Genomic DNA, 24279 nt, shown 5'->3' with positions numbered 1-24279 from the left:
GTCTCCCGCTCGTCCTGGTCACTGCTCCATGTACACACCTGTGTACAGTGCCACATGTTTGTCCCCTCATCACAGTATTTGCTCCGTGCCCACCCTTGTGTACAGTGAGGCATGTGTGCCCCCCGTCACATTCCACACAGGTTGTTTATGGACTTGGGGTGCACACCAGGGAAAGGCGCATAGCATAGGTAAGTACGCATTTGACAAGTTCTGTACATGAGGGCACGCAGAGGTGACCCCAGCCTATGGCGGGGATTTGCGAAGGTTGATGAGCATGGCAGGTGGCAGAGCCCTGGTTGGCATTCACAACTTGTTACTGCAGTTCCTGTGCCTAGAGCTGCCTCGTGCCAGGTTGCACTGATGCCTCCGACTGGAAGTCCTCGGCAAGAACACATGTGAATTGTTTGCAGTGGGGGCGACACGCAGAAGTCGTTATATGCTCTCGTTTCTGTGTTTAAAGCAACTGGCTGCAAATCAAGTTTAAAAATAAACCTCGCTTCCCGGTCCATGAAAAGCAGGATTCCAAAGATCTCGAATCCAGGCTTTGCATTGGCTACGTCTGCGCGACCCCATCCCGTCCCCCCGCCCCCCAGCCCCTCGCGGTCTCTCTCCATCCACAGCGCCTCTGATTCCTTTCGTTTCCAGGGCTGCTTGTGTTCCACCAGTCTCCAGCCCCGCCTGCCGCCGCTGCTGCTGCTGCAGTGCTGGGAAAAGCGGGTTTCTCAGTCGAGCAGTGGCCCTCTGCTGCTGAATATTCTGCAGGTCACCTTTTTAAAATGACGGATTTGAACACTAGGGGCTTTCTTTCATAAGCCCACCCCTCCCATGTTCAGCAACACATGCGCACTCTTCTCTGCAAGCAAGCCAACCCAGTGACCTACCTGTGCTTCTACTCGCCAATCCACTACAAGCAGAGCCTTCATGCGCTCCGACAGGGTGGTAATGAGCTAGGGGCAGCTTCGCAAGCCCGAGTACAACCTTCATAGGCTGGGTGCAGGCGTACAGCCGTCATGCGTCCGTGTACAACCTTCACGTGCCAGTGTACAGCCTTCCTATGCTGGGTACAGCCGTCATGCGTCCGTGTACAACCTTCACGTGCCAGTGTACAGCCTTCCTATGCTGGGTACAGCCGTCATGCGTCCGTGTACAACCTTCACGTGCCAGTGAACAGCCTTCCTATGCTGGGTACAGCCGTCATGCGTCCGTGTACAACGTTCACGTGCCAGTGAACAGCCTTCCTATGCTGGGTACAGCCGTCACGCGTCCGTGTACAATCTTCACGTGCCAGTGTACAGCCTTCCTATGCTGGGTACAGCCGTCACGCGTCCGTGTACAACCTTCACGTGCCAGTGAACAGCCTTCCTATGCTGGGTACAGCCGTCACGCGTCCGTGTACAACCTTCACGTGCCAGTGTACAGCCTTCCTATGCTGGGTACAGCCGTCATGCGTCCGTGTACAACCTTCACGTGCCAGTGAACAGCCTTCCTATGCTGGGTACAGCCGTCACGCGTCCGTGTAGAACCTTCACGTGCCCGTGTAGAACCTTCACGTGCCAGTGAACAGCCTTCCTATGCTGGGTACAGCCGTCATGCGTCCGTGTAGAACCTTCACGTGCCAGTGAACAGCCTTCCTATGCTGGGTACAGCCGTCACGCGTCCGTGTAGAACCTTCACGTGCCAGTGTACAGCCTTCCTATGCTGGGTACAGCCGTCATGCGTCCGTGTACAACCTTCACGTGCCATATGGTAGGTATAGCCGTCGCGTGCAGGCCTACTGCCTTCAGATGTAGGAAAAGCAGTTCTACGCCAAACTACAGCCTCCATATGGTTGGTAGAGCCGTAATGCGCCAGCGGGCGACGCAGGCGGCAAGGCCGGTGAGGGACACAACACATGTTCATTTGAAAGGTAATAGGCCGCATTTATTACATGTCTTCTATCCCCAAAAATTAAACAAAAACCATACATGAATTACACGTCCCAATGGTTACGTCACTGACAACGTAACGGCACCATCATTGCATCATAAATTACAACATTATGTACTCTAGCATGGGGGGAGTGACCACACCCCGGGACGGGCCTGAGGGAAATATGTGACCCCCTAAACCACGGACCAGACCCGCTCACACCATACACGGACCGGTGAAGACCGCTCTAAAAGCCCCTGGCCTGCCACCTCACCGGAACGTAGGACCCTAATGTAAATCAGCAATCGATCCCCCTTCCAGTGACCCAAAAGGTATAGCCCCTTGCTCAATATAATGTGCTCCAACCTACCACCACAGTGCCGCTGGTCTACGGCCGGGGGCACTCCCCACCACTGCTGGTCACTGTCCAGGGGCACTCCCCACCACTGCCTGGTCGCTGGCCAGGGGCACTCCCCACGACTGCCTGTCACATGGCCCTTGGTCACCGGCCAGGGGCACTCCCCACCATGCCTGCCGCATGGCCCCTGGTCACCAGCCAGGGGCACTCCCCACCACTGCCTGCCACATGGCCCCTGGTCACCGGCCAGGGACACTCCTCATGACTGCCTGTCCTTACTTAAGTACGTCGCATAGGACCGAATACGGCCAGACGTCGTCATCTCCTCCAATTCCACTGGGCCCCGGACACCCCGGAAGAACCACCCCATTTTAACGTAGAAAAACATAACAAGAACGTTTGTCCGTGGCGTGAACCATCCAGACATTCTTGGACGCTTTTTTCTGGGTTGGGTTGACCACTGCACTCTTCTCCGGCTGTAGTGAGGCCCGCAGATACTATTACTCCCTGCCCCACCCCCAAACAATAACCCTATTCACACAGATGGCGCTTCCCCAGGCAATGCGGCTGTAGTCATTCTCCCCGTCGTTGGGTGTCATCTAGAGATACAAAACAGGGTATGTTAAATACATATTGGAAGAAAGACCTGCCACTCCACCTATCCACGCCAGGAACAGGTAGCCTACACCCAAAGTCCCCCAGACAGAGGCCATTTTCCCCCTAGACCACAGTACTTCACAGAAACCCCCACTAAACGGGGCCACATGGTCCCTCCAAACCACTGGGGGCGTGTCCAGTCACCCACGCACCACAGGGACCAAAACATTATGCTCCTGGCGCAACCCAGCCAGTCTTGGCACACCCTGCCCCTACTCGCTCACACAACGGCATGCCATGCACCACACCTGTTGAAGCCAACAATTTAACCTGCATCGTCACCCCCACCGTTGCAAGGCCCACACTTCAACCTCTGTGCCTCCGGTGTATAAAAACCATGGCAACCCAACCATGTATTATCCAACGCAGGGCCGTAATAGAATACCTTCATAAATCAGATACAACACCCTCTTCAACTGCACCCCCTTCACTTGGACACGCACGGATATGCTGTGCCATGCGGCGTTTGGAGGAACCCCCCCCCCTCCCCCTCCATACGTCCCCCAGTGCCTCAGGAGGCCTCCACCCACCCAGATCATAAGTTTAAGAATTCCCTGCTTCTGTACCCATTACTGGACCCAGCCCCCTCGAACTGGGACCAAAGAAGTCAGGGCATGTGTGACCTATTAGAAGAGACCCTTCCAAGGCCGCAGGGAATGTGCCCGGCACTGAACATGACTGAACAGGCTACTGTTCTTTTCATGCCAGGACACAGTAGCGGACCCGGTCTAAGAACTCGCCACAGCCTTAGGCATTAATAGTCAATGATGCAGGATCCTGGGAGCCAATGTTCACCAATATCTGAGGAACCACCGGTTGCAAGGCCCTATCCTACTGATACAGAACACATACACATGTCCCTGTTCTAGCTTTGGTAACAATAGAGAGATTGTTCCGGTACACGCTAGGATCTGTATGTCCAGGACAATTGCACCTTTATGCCTGCTTTCATGACCTTATGTAAAAAGTTTCTCGCGAAATTGTGCCGTTTCTGCCTTACACTAGTCTGCGTAATATGCCCCAAATGCATCATGCATTGCTGCATCTACACGTAATCACTACTTTCCATAATATACCCCAATACACCATGCATTGCTGCATCTACACGTAATCACTACTTTCCATAATATACCTCAATACACCATGCATTGCTGCATCTACACGTAATCACTACTTTCCATAATATGCCCCCAATACACCATGCATTGCTGCATCTACACGTAATCACTACTTTCCATAATATGCCCCAATACACCATGCATTGCTGCATCTACACGTAATCACTACTTTCCATAATATGCCCCCATACACCATGCATTGCTGCATCTACACGTAATCACTACTTTCCATAATATGCCCCCAATACACCATGCATTGCTGCATCTACACGTTATCACTACTTTCCATAATATGCCCCAGTACACCATGCATTGCTGCATCTACACGTAATCACTACTTTCCATAATATGCCCCAATACACCATGCATTGCTGCATCTACACGTAATCACTACTTTCCATAATATGCCTCAATACACCATGCATTGCTGCATCTACACGTAATCACTACTTTCCATAATACATCTACACGTAATCACTACTTTCCATAATATACCCCAATACACCATGCATTGCTGCATCTACACGTAATCACTACTTTCCATAATATGCCCCAATACACCATGCATTGCTGCATCTACACGTTATCACTACTTTCCATAATATGCCCCAATACACCATGCATTGCTGCATCTACACGTAATCACTACTTTCCATAATACATCTACACGTAATCACTACTTTCCATAATATGCCTAATACACCATGCATTGCTGCATCTACCCGTAATCACTACTTTCCATAATATGCCCCAATACACCATGCATTGCTGCATCTACACGTAATCACTACTTTCCATAATACATCTACACGTAATCACTACTTTCCATAATGTGCCTCAATACACCATGCATTGCTGCATCTACCCGTAATCACTACTTTCCATAATATGCCCCAATACACCATGCATTGCTGCATCTACACGTAATCACTACTTTCCATAATATACCTCAATACACCATGCATTGCTGCATCTACACGTAATCACTACTTTCCATAATATACCTCAATACACCATGCATTGCTGCATCTACACATTATCACTACTTTCCATAATATGCCCCCAATACACCATGCATTGCTGCATCTACACGTAATCACTACTTTCCATAATATGCCCCCAATACACCATGCATTGCAGCATCTACACGTAATCACTACTTTCCATAATATGCCCCAATACCCCATGCATTGCTGCATCTACACGTTATCACTACTTTCCATAATATGCCCCCAATACACCATGCATTGCTGCATCTACACGTAATCACTACTTTCCATAATATGCCCCAATACACCATGCATTGCTGCATCTACACGTAATCACTACTTTCCATAATATGCCCCAACACCCAATGTTTTCCTGCATTTACATCGTTTTGCACAAAATTGCTATATTAAAATGGCATTCTCCCCGGGTGAAAACTGTAATGACAGCCCCATACCCCTTCTAAACGCAATGCACCCCTTCCTCAAGCCCCAGGTTGCAGACCCCATTTACACCTTCATTTGATGCGGAAATGTAAGAACTTCAACCATCCACTGGAGCCCGAGTTATCCTGCCGCTCTATGGCATCGGGGAGGCAGCATTACACTAAAGGGAAAGCTCAAGCCAACATGCGGGAAAACGCCCCGGTGCCCATGGACCCATTCCAAGCCCCCCCTCACGTACAATGTCTGCAAGACAAAATGCAACTAAACCACGCACACGCACCCTGATGTGATGCACCATCTTACCTAAAATCAGAATGGCGCACCCCCGATCTCTCGGCTTTGTTAATGGCTCCTCATAGCAGACCATTGTGGGCACAGGTGCCCAGACTTTTAGTATGGTCACCCGCTGCCTATCCATCACTCGTCCCCTTGCTGCCCGCCAGATTTAAACATGCGTGCCTCGTTACTTGTACAGTTCAAAACTACAGTAATGCCACCAATGCCCACCAATCGACCATCCTTAACTGTTCCTGTTCTTTAAAACGCCTCATAACTGGGGCCCAGACCTTTCACACATTACCCGCAAAACAGGGCAGGCAATTAAGTTTAACATTTTTATAGACGGAGACCGCGAACGCTGCCACCAAGAAATCCGTGCTTCCCCTTCCCCCAAGCACTGAACGTATCAAATCATGTGGCAAGACAATGCCCCAGCGCACCGAACTCGCTTATGCGCCCTTTTATCAAAATCCCCATTATATAGATGGTGCCGCCGAGCGGCTCTTCGGTGTGCACCAAGCAACAGGCGCCACAACCGTCCTGCAACTCCAACCCCTCTGGCTAAGCTGAACAACGCGAATGACACAGCGCTGTGAGCCATAATCTCCAAAGGTGTTCTGAGCCCTGGCAGCAACTCTAAACCAGCCACAAAAGGGACAGACAGTGTCATGATACCCCGGTACATGGTGCCACATGTAACAGTGTATTGAGAAGCCACCCTCGACACGGAGTTCCTTCCCGCTCCTCTCTGGGTTACGCAACAAACGGTTTAACAGATTCTTTTCTTTAGCCCCATCTCTCACACATCATGCCCCTTGGATCCCTCTCCCTTGAGCTAACAATGAGCCAAGAACCAGGCCGGTGTACGGGAAATATACTGGTATTTATTTATATAAAAGTAATAGAAATTAGCACAAAAATGTCAAACTCCACTTAATCCATGGCCTATACAACTCCTCACAGCATAAATCACAAAATTGAATTGAAAATAACACAATCACAATTCTTCACTTGCTACAAATTTCACTTCGCAAAATAATTACACAGATCAATAACAAACGTAATTCTCATGTAGTGTTGTGCGATTTTTGATTTTCCTGCAGGCTTAAAAGGCTAGTAGTAGGATTTCAAGATTGGTACAAATACATATGATTGCCATAGGGCAGGGGTCTGGTCACTCCACTCTCAAATATGGCCTCCTAGTCTCCACCATAGGAACCAATCGGCTTTGAGGCCTTCCTAGAAATGGACAACTCCACCCAGAGGCACTCTCAGCAAACTCCTCTGGTGTCTCCTTACAGCTGTTGGATGGTAGTTTTAGCAGTTTTCCTGATGGTCAGTCTCTTGTCTGTTCCTGTCTCTGTGTCCCCCCTGGCCTAGTGCAGTCCACCCTATATAGCAGCAATGACTCCTCCAATTTTACAATCTTGGGGAAGTACCCTGAAAGCATTCCTGCCACCAGGATTGGACAGTTACCCTTCTCTCTCCTCCCAAACCCAGCCTCCAAGTCCGGATTGTTTTATGGGTCTGGAGCACCATATGGCAATTACCACTTGTAATCGCCATTTGTTCTCTTCACAACTTTTTGGCAATTCTAATTATATATCACAACTTCATAATTTTACTATCAACTGCCACAATATTCATATTTTCTGATTCAAATAATCATAGGGAATTATATAAGCCGACCACCAAGTCCGTACCATATAGCACGGCCATGTAGCAACTTTCTGCCATTTCCATAAAAAGCACACCAGTTATGAATATGTAAGTTATTAAGCAAATCCCTAATTTAATTCCCCACCCGCTCGCAAACTCTCGCATTTGGAACATGTTGCGATCAGCCAGCAACCTAATTTAACTGGCCATTACAGTTCCCGGAGTTGCAGGTAGATGAAATTTATATCCCAAAATCGCCTGGAAATGACATAAAAAAAATGTACATAGACGAAATCCATCTGCCTTATGGTGGCTGAGAAAAAGGCCAAAAGGCCTAAATGATAGTCCTTTTAAATCAATTGTGAATCTTAATGTGGGAAATGGCCTTCCTCCTGCCTTTTGGCCATTTGTTTTCACTGTCGGCCAGAGTTTTTTTTTATCAGTCTTATTTGTGTTGGAAGCTTGCTCTTTGAAAGTTGTTGCCCCCAATTTACACCTATTAGTCATGCTCCAGCCAAGAGGAACTTGTCTTGCAGTCAATGCTTTCAGAGGCAGCAGTTCTGGAGAACACTGAATTTTGACACCTTTAGCATGAAACTTCATTGCGGTTGCTCATTAGATGGGAGATGTGAGATCCAAGCTGGGAATGAGAGATTTTGTTGTGAAGTTTTGCCCGTAGCCAGCAAAAGGGTCTGCCTTGGGCTGACATTTTTTCATGAAGACAAAATGGCTCTTTAAATGTCACTGGAGTTTTGTAGGTGAAACATAATATACATTGTTTTTTGTCAAACCGCAGATTGTTTTGTTTTCGTGACATTTTTCTGTGAGCAGTGATACTTTTTCAATTTCAAAACTGCTTTTATTTGCACGCACCTGTGAAAACCGTTTTTGGTGTCACTGTTTAAAAATTCAGTTTCCATGTGACGGAGATCTTTGATTCCTCCTTTTGTAAATTAAAATGCTGCTTTCCACATGGCTCTTTACTTTTACTTGAAAAGCAAAGGCCAGGCCATTTTTGTTTGTGTTTAAAATCCTGCTATTCATGTGAAAGGGACTTCTGTTTGGGGCCTTTAAATGTACACGACACCCACACAATCCCAGATACCCGCTGCTCTCCTGAATGAGATGCGCCTCCACCCAAGCCCGCCCCTCCTTACCTCTCCGAGCACCTCCCCCAAGCCGGGGGCAGCAGATCCAAGAATGACCCTACCCTGCGACCGAGGGAGACAGCCCAAAGCGACAGAAGGCCGACACTGGCAGGACAACATTCCCGAAAATGAAAGCATGCTGCCACGAGCAGTACCACTATCCTGGGTGGCAAATAAGAGAGGGAAGGCACATTGCGCCCCCTTGCTTTATACCTGCCCGGGACCCTAGCATCTCTACTTCCGGCTCCCAGAAGGTCCCTCCCCCTAACAGTCTACTCCCTCCCTGATGGCCCGCTTCTGCACCTCCCAATTCGCTGTCCAGGCAAAGGTTGCCCGGGGCGCTTTCGTGTACAGCCTTTATATGCTAGCCACATCCGTCATGCGCCCAAGTACAACCATTATGTGCACGTGAGCCATCTTCATGTGGTCGGGTACCACATCATGTGCACAGATTCAGCGATCAGGTACCCAAATGCAAATATATGTAAATGCATCATATCGTAGGCACAGCTTCACTAGGCCAGTTACCTCCATGTGCCAGTGTACAGCTGTATTAGCCCAAGTACAGCCATTCTGTGCGTGCCCTTATACTGCCGTTATGTTCCCAGGTACAACCATCATGTGCCCAGATGCAGTTATGTTCCCGCATAACTTGAATGTATGTCTATTGCGCGTAAAAAAAAATCTTGCACCCCTGCACACTACCCATAAATATTGCCTGACCCCACCCGCAGTCATACAGCCTCACATGCCCAGGTACTGCTACCATGTGCCTGTGTACAGTCATATGCCATATACAGCCTCACCTACCCAGGTACCGCTACATGTCCCTGTGTACAGTCTTCATATGCTAGATACAGCCTCACATGCCCAGGTACTGCTACCATGTGCCTGTGTACAGTATTCATATGCTAGATGCAGCCTCACATGCCCAGGTACTGCTACCATGTCCCTGTGTACAGTCTTCATATGCTAGATGCAGCCTCACATGCCCAGGTACTGGTACCATGTCCCTGTGTACAGTCTTCATATGCTAGATGCAGCCTCACATGCCCAGGTACTGCTACCATGTCCCTGTGTACAGTCATCATATGCCATATACAGCCTCACCTACCCAGGTACTGCTACCATGTGCCTGTGTACAGTCTTCATATGCTAGATGCAGCCTCACATGTCCAGGTACTGCTACCATGTGCCTGTGTACAGTCATATGCCATATACTGCCTCACCTACCCAGGTACCGCTACATGTCCCTGTGTACAGTCTTCATATGCTAGATACAGCCTCACATGCCCAGGTGAAACCATCAAGTGTGCAGCAGAGGTCATTTTTTGCCCCATAAATGCCAATGTATCCTAGTATGCACCACACGATCTTGCACAGCTACCATATGCCCTGGTCGTGCCGTGTGTCTGTGTACACATCCATGATGAAGTCAGAAATCTCCACAATTTGCTAGATACAGCCACACATGCCATATACTCCTGCTGTATGCCCGCATACATCCCTCATGTGCAGCCATGTGTTGGCTCAGTACACTTTGGGCCTCTTTCATTATTAGCGGTTCCACCCCCTGAGCTGCCATTGCCTTCGCCCGTTGCATTTGCAGGGGTGGGTAGCAGGCGCAGGGATCTTATTGAAATGCCCACTTTCTCAGGGTGGATCTGGGTATTTTTGCAAGAGCTAGGCTTGTGTTTGAACATCTATCAAGCCAAGCTATGCCATGTAGCAAACACTTAAGCTGGCTTTCAACCCCAAAGCTTTAACTGAGAAAGGTGCATTCATGCTGGCGTGGAGGCGCGCTGTCTTCTTGGTACCTGAGGGCCTTCAAGTGGGTTTCTAAGGGAGTGTTGAGCAGGTTGTGTAAAGTGCAGCATCGGGAAAGCAGTGTGTGGTGGCATGCTCAGTCCTCTTCCAGGGGTTCCTGAGGGAGTGTTGAGCAGGTTGTAAAGTAGAGCATCAGGAAAGCAGTGTGTGGTGGCATGCTCAGTCCTCTTCCAGGGGGTTTCTAAGGGAGTGTTGAGCAGGTTGTGTAAAGTGCAGCATCAGGAAAGTAGTGTGTGGTGGCATGCTCAGTCCTCTTCCAGGGGTTCCTGAGGGAGTGTTGAGCAGGTTGTAAAGTAGAGCATCAGGAAAGCAGTGTGTGGTGGCATGCTCAGTCCTCTTCCAGGGGTTCCTGAGGGAGTGTTGAGCAGGTTGTAAAGTAGAGCATCGGGAAAGCAGTGTGTGGTGGCATGCTCAGTCATCTTCCATGGGGTTTCTGAGGGAGTATTGAGCAGGTTGTAAAGTAGAGCATCAGGAAAGCAGTGTGTGGTGGCATGATCGGTCCTCCAGGTTCCCTGTGCGTGAGGATGGCTCCTCAGTAACTGCAGCCCTTTCTTCCTCTTTGCAGCTCCGCCGAATGCAGCAGATGATCGCCCAGATGCAGGCGCAGATGAGGATGAAGCCGGGGGACGAGTGAGCTCTCGCGAGGTAGGTTACCTGGCACTGCAGACCTGCCTGTTAAATCGCCTATAGCGCCTTCCTTTGGAAGCAGCGAGCTATGACACTTCAGTCTTTGACTTTGTTGTGGATGGGGGGTTAGGGGAGGGTTCTAGACCAAATACCGCGTTTCCACCTGCAACGAGATTGTGGGATTTGGAGAACTCTTGACAGGTGAGAGTAGCATCCCTGCCCCTTGCCTGCTCGTCGCGTGCCCCGTCATCCCTGTGGCAGTTTACACTGTGACAGCCCCCCCACCCCATTTCTCAGCTGTGCATTGAAATAATCATAACCCTTCGACTAGCAATTGTATGGGGTCAGGTAAAGGTCTCTATTGCATTCATAAGCTTCATTTTAACCAAGTACTCCCATCAGGCGCGTTCGTGCGGGGCTGGAGGGGGGGGGGCTGATGGCACTGCTTCTCACCATAGGCTGAACCTTTAGATCCATCCTTCAGTTTGACCTCATCATGGCTCCCTCCCTTATCTTTGCCAACGGGAACCCCCTCTAAGTGTGCCCTTGGGGCGCCATCCTCAATTCTGCAATGGCAGGCCCGCCCCACCCAAGCATTCTCCTCCTGCCAGCCATTCCCCCCCCATCTGTGCTGTACCAACCTCCACCCCCTCTTTCCATGCGCAAGGTCATAGCCGCTTTTGGCAGCGCTGCATTAGTTGAATGAATGTCTGGCCCTTGAATTCGGTACTGGGTTTTTTTGCTGCCCCCATTCAGTGAAGCCCTCACAGCCACCTATGAAGTGAACCAAGGTACATCTACCATTACCCCGAGAAACAGGCAGGGCCACGCCGCAGAAACAGCCACACCTTTGAGGCCTCATCAGGGAAATAGGCTGAAAAGCTGGTAGGAGAAGTATATAATATTGGTACAGGACCCTCACACAGTCTGAAAAGCTGGTAGGAGAAATATATAATAGTGATACAGGGCCCTCAAATATAATAGTGATACAGGGCACTCGCAGTCTGAACAGCAGGTAGAAGTATATAATAGTGATACAGGACCCTCAGTCTGAAAAGCTGGTAGAAGAAGTGTAGAATAGTGATATCCGGACCCTTGCGCAAGCATCAAGTAAGTAGTCTGAAAAGCTGGTTGGAGAAGTATATAATAGTGATACAGGGCCCTCATATATAATAGTGATACAGGACCCTCACAATATGAAAAGCTCGTTGGAGAAGTATATAATAGTGATACAGGGTCCTCATATATAATAGTGATACAGGGCCCTCACAATCTGAAAAGCTGGTTGGAGAAATATATAATAGTGATACAGGGTCCTCACAATATAAAAAGCTGGTTGGAGAACTATATAATAGTGATACAGGGTCCTCATATATAATAGTGATACAGGACCCTCACAATATAATGGTGATACAGGACCCTCACACAGTCTGAAAAGCTGTTTGGAGAAGCATAGAGTAATGATACAGGACCCTCAGGCAAGCATACGGGAAATAGTCTGATATGCTATAGACTGGGCCGACCAACGTGGTCCAAGGGTGAACAAACGGCAACAATGGACTACATCTTTCTCTCAAGAAATGTGTTAAAACATAAATGACTTGCAGGTGGCGAGTACTGTTCATAGTGACCATAACCTCTTGAGAATGTGTTGGCTTGGAGTGGAGGAAAGGGTGTGTCTCGCAATGAGGAGGAAAGGGTGGGTCTCGCAATGAACGCTATCATGGAGGTTTGGCAAAGGTGGCAATCGTCTTAAAATGTCAAAGAAGGTTGTGCATTTGGCAGATCAATACACTCAGTGGGTGGACTCGTGGAAAGGGGTAGAAAGGGTAAAGAACTAGGACTACAGCCCAAGTCTACAGAGTTTTGTGATTGCAAGACCGGGTCAGGGAGGAGGTTTGCTCTGACATAGTCATATTTATGATACGGTAGCAGTAGATAAAAGGTGCAAAATGAGGAGAGAACTTAGACTGCTAAAATCCAGGTGGTCCCCTGAAGCTATCATTGCTGCAAATAAGGAACAAAACTCTACACAAATTGGTTACACTGGTATAAGGCCGCGGTGCAGCAGCAAAATGCAGAGGATGTGTGGGACTTAATAAAGAGTGATGACACGCCGCAGTTGGCTCTTCAGACTAATAGTGTCTCTGAGATGAATTGGGTAAAATCTTCTATTTAAACAAGAGTATGTCGAAAAGCGAGACCACAATAGCGGTCTATGGGAAATCTCCCACAGTGTGTGGCAGGTGGAAGACATTTTAGCCCCGATTAAGAAGGCAAGTGGTTTGCGAGCTCTGGGACCTGATGGCCTAACTTAACCCCATGTTGAAGCCAGAACCGGAGGTTTGGACTCACTTCCTGCACAGATTGAAAGAACCTGTGATATTCCAGCATCCAGGAGAAGATGACTGTTTCAATATTTAAAAAGGGCAGTAGAGGCGATCCTAAAATCTACCGCCCTATTGCCCTTTTGGATGTTAATGGAAAATCTTTGGGTTCACTGTTATTGAGTAGGTTAAATTAGTGGTTCTTGGGTTGGGGGGAGGACTCAATTACCTTTTTCAAACAGGGTTTCTATGGGGTTTAGGAATAAGCCCAAACAATATTCTGATAAATCTCCTTAAAGGCAGAACCCTGGCCGTGCAAGTCGAAGACCTTCTTGGCCTTTGTAGACCTAGTTCAGGCCTTTGATAATATCATCAGGTTCGGTTGTGGGATAAACTTGCCAAATGGAATTGCCCAGCTGACCTTTTGGAGCCAGTAAAGGCATTGCACACAAGCACAGGTCTGAGGGTGAGATTGAACTCTACTGGCTTACTATCAGAAGAGAGATGCTCATTCCAGGGGGTTTAACAGGGCTGTCTGCTGGCACCAGCACTCTTCAATCTTTTTCAATCAGACTTTGGGGGGGCTAAATTAAGACAAAAAGTTTCCCAATACAATTGGACAATTAGCAGGCTGCTGAATGCAGACGATTTGCTCCTGACGGATCAAACTGCGATGGGTCTGCAGCGAGGAAAACTAGATGACTATGTGCAAGAAAATGAGCTTGTAATAAACACACAGAAAACAAAGATTTTAATCTTGGAAGAAGCTCAAAAAAGGGTAAGAACTCTGTTTTTAAAGAAATAAGTCAAGTGTTGGCAATCCAGGCAAGGATCTTAGATAGGAAATATTGCTGTTTTTCCATATTGCCAGTGCTGGAGTTTTAGAAGTTAAAAGCCACTGCGGCACTGAGCTACGGTTCCGAGTCCTTGCTATTTATACCCAAGAGACTGTGATCAGTCATTGAAGGTGTCGTTTGGAAGAGGGTCCTGAGGGTGCTGAGGTCAATTCTGATACAGGTCCTACGGCAGGAACTGGGGCTGGTCTTTCTGAAGGCAATGTGCAATGGAAAAGGTTAACCTTGTTCAGGAAATGTGTCTTGGAAGCATCACCTCCGATTTTTGAGATTTAAAAAAAGAAATTGTTAAGCCAATAAACAATCCGGATATGTTTCACAACAGTTTTATTGGCATGTGTCAAGACAACAGATAAAGACCCCCAACAAATCCAACAATTGAAGCGTAACACAGCTTGAGAAACAACAACATAAAGAACTCTACACTCTAGAATGGGTTTATCTCTCAGACCCATTCTAGAATGAGCCTACTTCCCCAAGATAGTATTTTAATAGCTTAGCTGGTCATATATACAACACAAATGGCAAATGTCAGAGAGAGAACATTGAAGGTTTGGGAATTGTCCTATAGACATTTATTGGACAAGGTGTGTGTCTCAGAGGTCGAGATTCAGTGGGGTGGGGTGGGGGGTGGTGGCATCCAAATATGGTCAAACTGAAACGGAATTGGATTTTAACGACAGTGAATACGTTTAAATTGTTATACCATTTGAAACACGAGGCAAGGGCCTTCGGCTCTGTTCCTAAATACTTGTGCTAGTTTCCCAATAACTTTTATAGAAATCAGTTTGACGCTTCGTCTGAACCTACTTCCTAACAAAGAAGTATTGGCCTTCGGATCAAAAATGAGCTGGAGGGGTGTGCAATGTAGCTATTGTAACAAAGAGGGAATGGCCAAAACTGTGCTCCATAGACTGCTATTCTGCATAGATTTAGGAAGCATGCACTTTAAAACCTACTTGGATAGATTAAGTACTTTAACGCCTGGTGAATGGTGGCCTCTATTAGTAAGTGGGGAAAATGACATCTTTAGTTTTAGCAACTGACATTTTTAGAAATTGTGTTACATAGAAAATGTAAAGAGATTTTATAGAGTAGGATGATTTCGAAAACCGCCTCACTCCCGGGTCAGAGGGGGCGGTTATCATCTCTGCAAAGCATCAGCACCCTATTGTTAAATGTGCCGTGGCGTGCCTTCTCCCACTATGCCAGCTCGGGGGAGCCCTCGAAGGACTCTTCCCCGCCCCCGTGACTGTCGTGTGGGGGCTGTGGCGCCCCGGGCAGTCGCCCGCCCTGCCCTGCCCAGAGGCCAGCCCTGCTAGCAATGAGTCGCTTCAGAAGGCTGAGCCGACTCCACTTAGCCAGGGTCGGTGTTGGGAAAGAGTTGGCTTTGCCTTGGTAGTTTACTCCTCTCCTCCTGGTTCTCAGAGCCACTCTGGTCCCCATAGGTGCCCCCCCTCTCTCACAGCTCTACCCCCGCACTGTTTGTGCACTGTGCATGTGCCAGGTGAATGCTCTTAGTGGATGAGGTCGATGTATTGCTAGCCTTTTTTCGACATGTCGGAAACACGTCACATGTTTCAGTAGGCATGTTAATTGTTTGTTGCATTTTTGTATGTACTCCCGAGAATGAAAACATGGCCTCCTGTGACGTCCTTGTCGGCGCTCTGGGTCTTTTCTTGCCTCTGGGAATGTCTCCCTTTTCGACCTTGAAACGGCGGCCAACATTCCAGACTCAGAATAGTGGGGTTTGCTGCGCCTTCCGCCGGCTCTTCAGGCTTCCTGTTTATTCCAGGTCCCGGCCTGCATCTTCTCCCATTCACTGGCTAGGACTTCTCTGGCGGCCTCTCGGCGGGCCCGTGGTGAGGGCAGAAGCCCGGGCATTCACTGGCTAGGACTTCTCTGGCGGCCTCTCGGCGGGCCCGTGGTGAGGGCAGAAGCCCGGGCGTGCTCGCTTGCGGGGCTGCGCACCGGGCCGCGGTCCTGTAAGGGCAAGGCTTAATGGTGACTCCTGGCTGCGTGTGAGAAAGATGGCTGCCTCTGTGTCGCATGACGTGAGGGAAGATGGCGGTACTGCCGTATATGCCTAGGCGACACCCATGCTAAGGAGGTAGAATTGCCCCCCACCCCTCCACTCTAGCAGAGCACCTTTCTGGTGTCTGTAAAGCAATCTCGTGATTGCAGTCTATTTGTCTGCCTGGCTGTTCTTTTGGAAGGAGGCCGACCACGGAATAGAAGGGCCACGAATATCAGGGGACGCGTCCATGTGAAACGCAGGCTTCGCACATGCTTCCCCACTATTGTTTTGACAACTCTACGAAAACGGAGAATACATTTAGTGAAACCTGCTTCTTAAATGGAAATCCATTCGTTTTAGTATATATTTTTTTTTTTTTTTGCACTATCAAATAACTACCCAGCGTTGCCTATGCCCCTAGCGTTGTGTTTTAGTGCAGGGTATACTTCTAATGATGCTATTGGCTTGTCACACTGCTCATTCGAAAGGAAACGCTTCTATTGGGCTGACAGCAGTTATTGGAGACTCAGCCATGGGTTCATGGAAGCCATCTTTTGATTTTCACTATTGTGTTATGCCTTGAATATGAGTAAGGGACCAGCCCAAACCATCCCCTGGCTTAGCGGTGTGTTTTGAAGCACCAGTTTTTATAAGGAACTTTAAAAAAAAACGTAAGAGTAACAGCCCGCTTTATACTGTTAGTATCTGTGCAATAGTCCCTCAACCTGCTGAGCTGTCTTGGCCGCGTTCTACTTAAAGGCATGTCACTCTACCTTCAAATAATCCAAACTCGTATTTAAAGGTGGGCTAGCCTGGCGAGGCCTGGGCTTTAACGGGGGCTCCAGCCTGACCCTCCTTTTGGCCCGTCACCCCCGGATGCCACAGGCCCAAATGGAAATAAATGCCCATACAGGAAAAAAAATAAAGGCGGCCCTGATGGTGGCTCGCCAGGGCCGCGTTTAATTGTTTTCCTTTTTCTGGGGGAGCCAGGGCTTGCATGGGCTCGGCCCGTGGTGGGCTCCTAGAGCCGGGCCTGACCCCCAGGCTCGGCCCTAGCCATGAAATCCCTGGCTCCCCTGCTCTACTTGGATATGGATCCCTGAGTGTGCTGAAAATCACTGCATTACCAACAGAGCAGCTTATGTTCATGACTTTAAAGACCCAGGTGTTTCATCTCCAGCCACACGGACACTGCACGGTCACTGAGGATGCACAGCCATACACTGAAAACTGTAACCCCTCTATTGTAATTTCAATATTTGGGGAAGTCTTTCTTCCATGCAGATAATCCACCTACACTCAAGACTTCTTCTATACCTTTATGCTCAAATGATGCCTTCCAAGGTAGGTCTCCGATTTTGAGACCGGTTGTAGATTCATCATCATTTGGGACCCTGAGCCAGTATTCCTTGTGAATTAGTCAAGCCCAACGTTTGAGAGATGACCCTTCACTCTGGAGCCAGTACAAGGATGCAGGGGTAGTGTGGGCAGATTCTTTTAAACAATGGCTGTTGGTATGATTTATGGCTAATTAAGCTTTCCTGACATCTGTGTGCAACCTCAAATTACACATTTTAAATTCTGACAGTCGACTTTTCCCTTCAACCTTCAGAAGTTGATAAATTGAGTACGTTGAAGATCGGCAACCTCTTTCCTATCAACCAAGCTGCAGAACTCAGTTCCCTGGCGACTCCAGAAAATGCTCACATAGTCTTACAAAAGCTCGCAAAACCTGACTGTTCACTAGATCATAAAAGACCAAACTAGTATGATCTCCTGTAAAGATTCGACCAGGCAGAACGTTTTGTTTATTTATATTGGGCACCAGACCCAAGGGTATTCGGGTGCGAAGGCAGAAAGAGGGTTGTTCAACTTAGGTTACATGTTACAAATAAACAGGGGTACAGCAACCGTTACAATGCTGTAGACATGTAGTGTCAAAAAATCACAGAAATATGTACAGTGAGTTAACAAGAATGCAGATGTGACAGATAAATGGAGCAGAGCAAATATACAAAATATACATGAGATCCCAAATGACAGTAGGGCGAAGTTAGGCATCAGGATCTTTTAGCCATTGGATCTGAATTGCTGGTAAGGGAGATCTTCCCTTAGAGCAGTTGGAAGGGAGTTCCACAGTTGTGCCGCTTTAACAGAGAAGCTACTCCCGCCAGATTTAGTAAGTTTGAATCTGGGTACTAACAAAAGGTTAGAGTTAGCTTTTCGTAAGGGGCGAGAGGCTGTTTGTCTGGTGAATCTGTCTATAAGGTATTGCGGGGCTGCATGGTTGAGGCATGTGTGTAAGGGAGGCAGTTCAATCTATAGCTGCCCTCCAAGACCCCACCAGAACCACACTGATGAAGCAATCCTGCAATTCCCAAGGCATGGGACACTAGGACTTTACCAACATACCAACCATCGCAGATCTGGATACATAGACTGATCAGGAGCACCACCCTTCCAAACAGGACAAACTAGAGACTTTCCTATTCTGGTCTGCCTCACTGACATGTGCAATACTTGTGTACGTAACACTTACATCAGGAACACAATGGAGATCAAATCAGTCCCGTTTCCCCCACATTTTCTCCCGATCATAAATAAATACACTGACGCCACCCAACAATCATCTTAAATTGGAACCCAGAACAGTAGCAACCTCTCGTCAAGATGGATAACACAACCTTAATTACACTGATTCAATATAACCCAAAGTTTAATAGGACACCTCAGGAGCCCCAAACCACGTGCCCTTCCCTGTCAATATCCTAGCACCCTTAAACTATACACAAGGACTATGACACACATGCAAATGTGTGCCGGCTTGCACCATCTTGACCTCAGGAACATTGGGGAGCAGCTCATTGCACAGTCTGCTACAGCTTTAGCTCTACCACATACTGTGCTCTGCCTGGGGCTCTGCCACGGACCCAGGCTGTCCTCTAATGGATCTGGAGTGGTTCCCTCTGGATACATCACATACTCGAATGTCGCTGCCACAAACCAAATAGAGCAATACCAGCACTCCGGACTCTGGTACATCTGGTCATCCTCCTAGTCACATGTTTGGTACCTACATCTCACTTAATATCACCCTAAGCACACGGCCACCACACATTTCAGCGGGTGCTACACAAGACCAATTTGCATTATTACATAGAGTAATAATACTTATTACAGCTCTTCGACGAGGGAGGTATTCGCCATGAAGCGCTAGATTAAAAACAGGAGGATATTGTTCAGCTTGTAATAGTGGACCAGAGTTTGGTGGACCTTTGCTATGGGTTATCTGCTTAAAACACTTGAGTGGGCACTTTAAGGGAGACACTTTAACTGTAATTTTGGGTTGTCCACGTACGTTTGACTGGGGTGCCGTTGAGGGTGCTTTAGGCTGGACCTTAAAGGTACCAGATGAAAGGGAAGAGTGTGGGTGATTGCAGATAGTCACTTCCTTTTGTTGTGTAATTTTTCATTCATTGTTTTAAAGCTAGAGAACACATAACATGTATTCCACGAAGAACACACAGTAAAACACTTGCAAGACTAAATTCCTTTCAAGGTTTTATTGAGGGCCTGTTTGCAATGGTTGAACATGAGTTAACGTTTTAGGGTATACATTAACTTTATGCAAACATGTATTATCCTAGTCTGAACTTGTCTAGTGTCACCTTTTTTGCCAGTGGTAAAATATATATTTACTTAACAGTTTGACATCATGAGCCTTATTTGATGTGCCACTACCCCAGCCGCATTATTTTTTTGCCTGCTGGTCCCCTCCTCGCTCCAGTTTTGATTTCTAGAGCCGTCACGGTCTATTGGACACTTGTGGTCAAGCTGATGAATGTTATGGATAAAAAGCGTTAGCTGGCTCATTCAGGTACCCTGATTGATAAGGTAATGATAAAGACTGTGACATCACATGCAGGCCCATTCATGTGTTAGGGATAAAGGTGTTCACATCTGGGCACACTAATGTGCTATAAATAAAGGGTGTGATCAACTGCGGGCACACTGATTGAAGTGTTTTGGACAGAGCGTGAAAACTTGTCAGATGCATTTGCTGCAGGTGCCAGGGATAATGAGGACATGTTGTTAAATGAGGGCCTCCCCCGTTGGACAAGTTGAGGCTAGAGAAAGGACTTGTCATTGCGGGAGCTCACATCCTACACATTATGTTGAGGTAAAACAGTGGGCTTGCTATCTCATGAGCATGCTGCATTGGACAGTTGGGGATAGAGAGAGCTTTTTAGGCCTGAGGCCTGTGACCCTTGGCCCACCGCACCACTTTGGGTCCCCGGTTAAGGTGAGGCAGGTACTCTAGGCTCCAATTTTGTGCTGTTGAAGGATTTTTAAATTGTTAAAACCCTCCATATGTGCCTCTGTCTCCCCCCCCCTTACTCTGAACCCAGTTCCTGGTGTGTTCATCCCTCCTCCCGAACCCTCTACCCGACCCTGATTGGCCCATTGCACCTCATTACATTTCGCACTAGGGCAGCACCCAGCCCGTCTCAGCCCCTACAGTGAAGGGCTGCAAGGTTAAGGGCAGCTTCTACAGAAGTAGCTCCCGATCGTGGCAGCCAGAGAAGCAGGAAGCCTGCAGCTGTCAACCAGCAGCAACTAACAAAGTAAGTGTGGTGCGGACACTGGGGGCAGCAATTGCTGCACCCCACTAAATTGACCCACCTCTTATTCCTCTAATCTGATTTCATTGCCCATAAACCGATAGACTAAAACATGCGCCCATTATCAATTGAAAACCACAACTCTTATTTAGACCCAATGTGTTAGCTTTTGAAAACCCAGGCGAACTGTGTTGCTTAGCCATTTCTCAAAACCCAGGCGAACTGTGTTGCTTAGCATGTTCCACATCAAGGCGAACTGACAACATCACCAACATAGTTGGTCCTCCCCCACCTTTAGCAAAGCTTACCCAGACCTGCCAGGATCCAATTACCCACCCACTCTGCCGCCAGAACCACCACTAAAGCACACCCAATCCTGCTAGCTTGAGTTTGTTCCCATTCTGATATTATTGGAAGGAAGGGTACACACTCAAACAACAAAGAGCAGGCAGGTATCCCCACTCCAATCCACCAAAATACCTTTAAGACAGAACCCACAAATAGGCCAGCCGACAAATATTTCCAGGTAAGTATCGGGACCCCTCCCGCCCCCAGCCCCCCACCCGCCACCCCCGACCCAGTTCAGCTCACCGGCCATCTTCCCCACCCCCAGTGAACCACCACAGCCTGCTCACCAAGAACGCAACAAATACTGCAGCTTCCAACAACCGGACAAAGACGAGCACAAGACCCCTAAACCCTACTAATAAAAGAAGAAACACAAGGAAAAAAACGCCTAAAGGAACCTAACTCCAAGCCATAGAGGTGAACGACAACAGGACAGACAGCTACACAAACAATAACACAGGAGAGCAAACGCCCTGTAACTCGCATAACACCCCTCACTCCAACCACGGGATGCCATTCGCAACCGTGAAGCAAACGACCACTAATTGTTGCTATTGTGTTATACCTCTTATATAGGCGCAACTCGCCGGGAGGCCTCAGTGTGCAGCAAGTAAGAGAAATTTAAAAACCAGGATGACACCAGAACTCGGCAGAGAGCCTAATCATTGGAATTAAAATCATGTTTTAAGAGATCTCTTAAAGTATGCGACATCAGAGCAGAGCCAAAGACTATTTCGAAGTGAATTCTACAGGCGAGGAACAATAGTCAAAACTGCATCCACTAAAGGCTGCTAGAGTCTTTTAGAATTGCTGGATTGAAGAGAGTGAGGAATACAGGAGTACTTGACCTTGTTCTTAAGATGAACTGAGGCTTTATCAGTCTGACACCTGCAAGTAAGACCCAGGACCTTGTGTGATACAGTGTTTGATGGGGAGCCAAAGGAGAGATCTGCATGTCTGCGGGACCTGGTTCCTTCTGGTAAGGCCGCACACAGCACGAACAGCATTATTCTGGGCAACTTGAAGGGTATCGCGATTAGACTTCGGTCCCTCCAGAGACAGCGAGGGGAAAAGGATGGACGCCATGGGGAAGAAGGTGATTTACACTGTGGCGTTCACAATTAAGGCAGCCAATGCACTGCAATCCTAGCCAGGTACGACATGGAATTGTGGTACAAGCAAGGACTGATCCTGGAGTTCTTCCCCGAAGATGAGAAGATGGAAGCTCTCGTTCTTTCCAGGAATGAGGAGGTGGTGTCAGATCATGCCATCATAGTGGCAATGGACTTCGACGATAAGGGGTTCCAGCAAATGGGGGAACTGTCTGCCTTTTAGTCGAGAGGGATGGATGAAAGCCACTAATTTCAAGCGAAGGTACTGGACATGCCCTTCGAGTCTGTTTGGGAAGGCCATCAAGACAGGTGCGTAAACCGCCTGTTCCCTCTGCACTTTCGAGCAGCACTGCTCGTCTTTTCGTTTGCCAGGGGAAAATAGAGCAAGTCTTCAAAAGGGTTCTCCACGTCGTAGACATCCTTCCCAGATTTCAATGCAAGACGCCTACAGAGGCCGCTCCCAGGCCAACGGTAGCAGAGAACAGCGTCAACGTCACCCGCAGGGCAGGACGCCGGCATCCAAGCAAGCCTGACCCTCCAGCTTGTCAGCCCCCCACTCGTGCACCCCGGTGGGAGGCCGGCTGATTAGGTTTGTCAGTGAGTGAAGAAAGATCACCATGGACAGATGGGTGCTGGACGTTCTTGCCCAGGGACACTGAGTTCCAACGCAGGTGTCCGTGAATCCCTCCGGTTCCCTGCCAGGAGCAGTACATCCCTCAGCTTCTGGACAGGGGGCGATGTAGCTGGTTTCCCAATGGCTCTGGGGCTCCAGAGTCTATTCCAGATATTTCTAGTCAGAAAGAAGACAGGGGGCTGAAGAACCATTCTCGACCTATGACGTTTGAACAAATACTTAAAGTCCCATAAATTCAGGATGGTCACGTTGCAGCACATGCTCTGCCAACTGGATAAATTAGAATTCTTGCCTGGCACCAATAACAGGCCACCTACAGGGCATATACGTATACCCCTACCTGGACGACTAGCTGGTAAGAGCCTGCTCGCAGGAGCTGGCCGACGAACGCAGAGATGACAGTCCAACTATTGACGGATCTGGGATTCTTTGTCAACTATCCGAAGTCCTGTTTAACACCATCGTAGAATGCGGTGTTCCTAGGTGTCGGACTGACTACAGTGTCTTGCCTGGTGTCACCCTTGGAGGAGAGGCTAGCCGCCATTCAAGGAAAGGTGCAACGGCTGTCGTCGACTAAGACGGCCATGGTGTGGCCCATCAAGCCATTACTGACATGCCATGCATGTACCTCGTCCGTCTCTGAAGTTTGCAGATGCGACCACTACAGGACTTCCTAGATGTCGGTTGGATACAGGTGTCCGGAAGCTTCATGAACAAGATCCCTCTCAACAAATAGTTCAGACGGGCGATAAAGGCAGACCGCAGATAGTTCTATTTGTAACAGCAGTGAACTCCAAATGCCAGAAATTTGCAAGCAGATTCCACCAGCCAAGGATCCTGGGGATGCATTCTCTTTTCCGTGGGAAGGACTGCTTCTGTATGGGTTTCCTCCAATCCCGCTCCTGCTACAAGTCATCAACACACACAGTGTCAATTTATTTATTTTATTTATTTGCATTTGTAGAGCGCACAACTGCCCTCGGGCATCGTGGCTCTTTTAAGAAGGCTTACTTGGTTACATAAGAGCTAATGAAAGAACAGACCTAGTGACAATAAGTGCTGGTGTAGAGGAGGTCCCAGATATGGCCTGCACTCCAGCCACCCATTTTGAAATACCAGGAACATACTCGCCGAGATATGACGTATGAGGAGCAAATAAACCAACAGACAGCAACACTGGGACTCTGCCCATTGCCCATCAGACGAGCAATACCTGTTGAAGTGCCAATAACCAGACAGCCATGGGCAGCACGGTACCTACTGAGATAACCGTACTGGTAGCTGACACGAAATGATACTACTTACAAACTGTCCCTGAAGAGACCCAAAGGGCCCTTATTGAATGCGAATG

General features: G+C 48.3%; 1 protein-coding gene across 1 annotated transcript in view; it reads left to right on the top strand.

Moving 5' to 3' along the window:
- LOC138492705 (septin-2A) overlaps nt 1-24279 on the top strand; it is a 568103-nt gene that overhangs the window by 500975 nt on the left and 42849 nt on the right. Inside the window, exon 12 of the mRNA XM_069620052.1 lies at nt 10953-11032. Within this exon, the coding sequence (XP_069476153.1) occupies nt 10953-11021 (69 nt within the window). The 3' untranslated portion in view covers nt 11022-11032. The remainder of the gene's footprint in view (nt 1-10952; nt 11033-24279) is intronic.

Source organism: Ambystoma mexicanum, chromosome 10 (assembly GCF_040938575.1).
Source record: "Ambystoma mexicanum isolate Mex_15411 chromosome 10, UKY_AmexF1_1, whole genome shotgun sequence".
In the NCBI taxonomy this organism is placed as follows: Eukaryota; Metazoa; Chordata; class Amphibia; order Caudata; family Ambystomatidae; genus Ambystoma; species Ambystoma mexicanum.
This window is presented reverse-complemented; position numbering and strand designations above follow the sequence as displayed.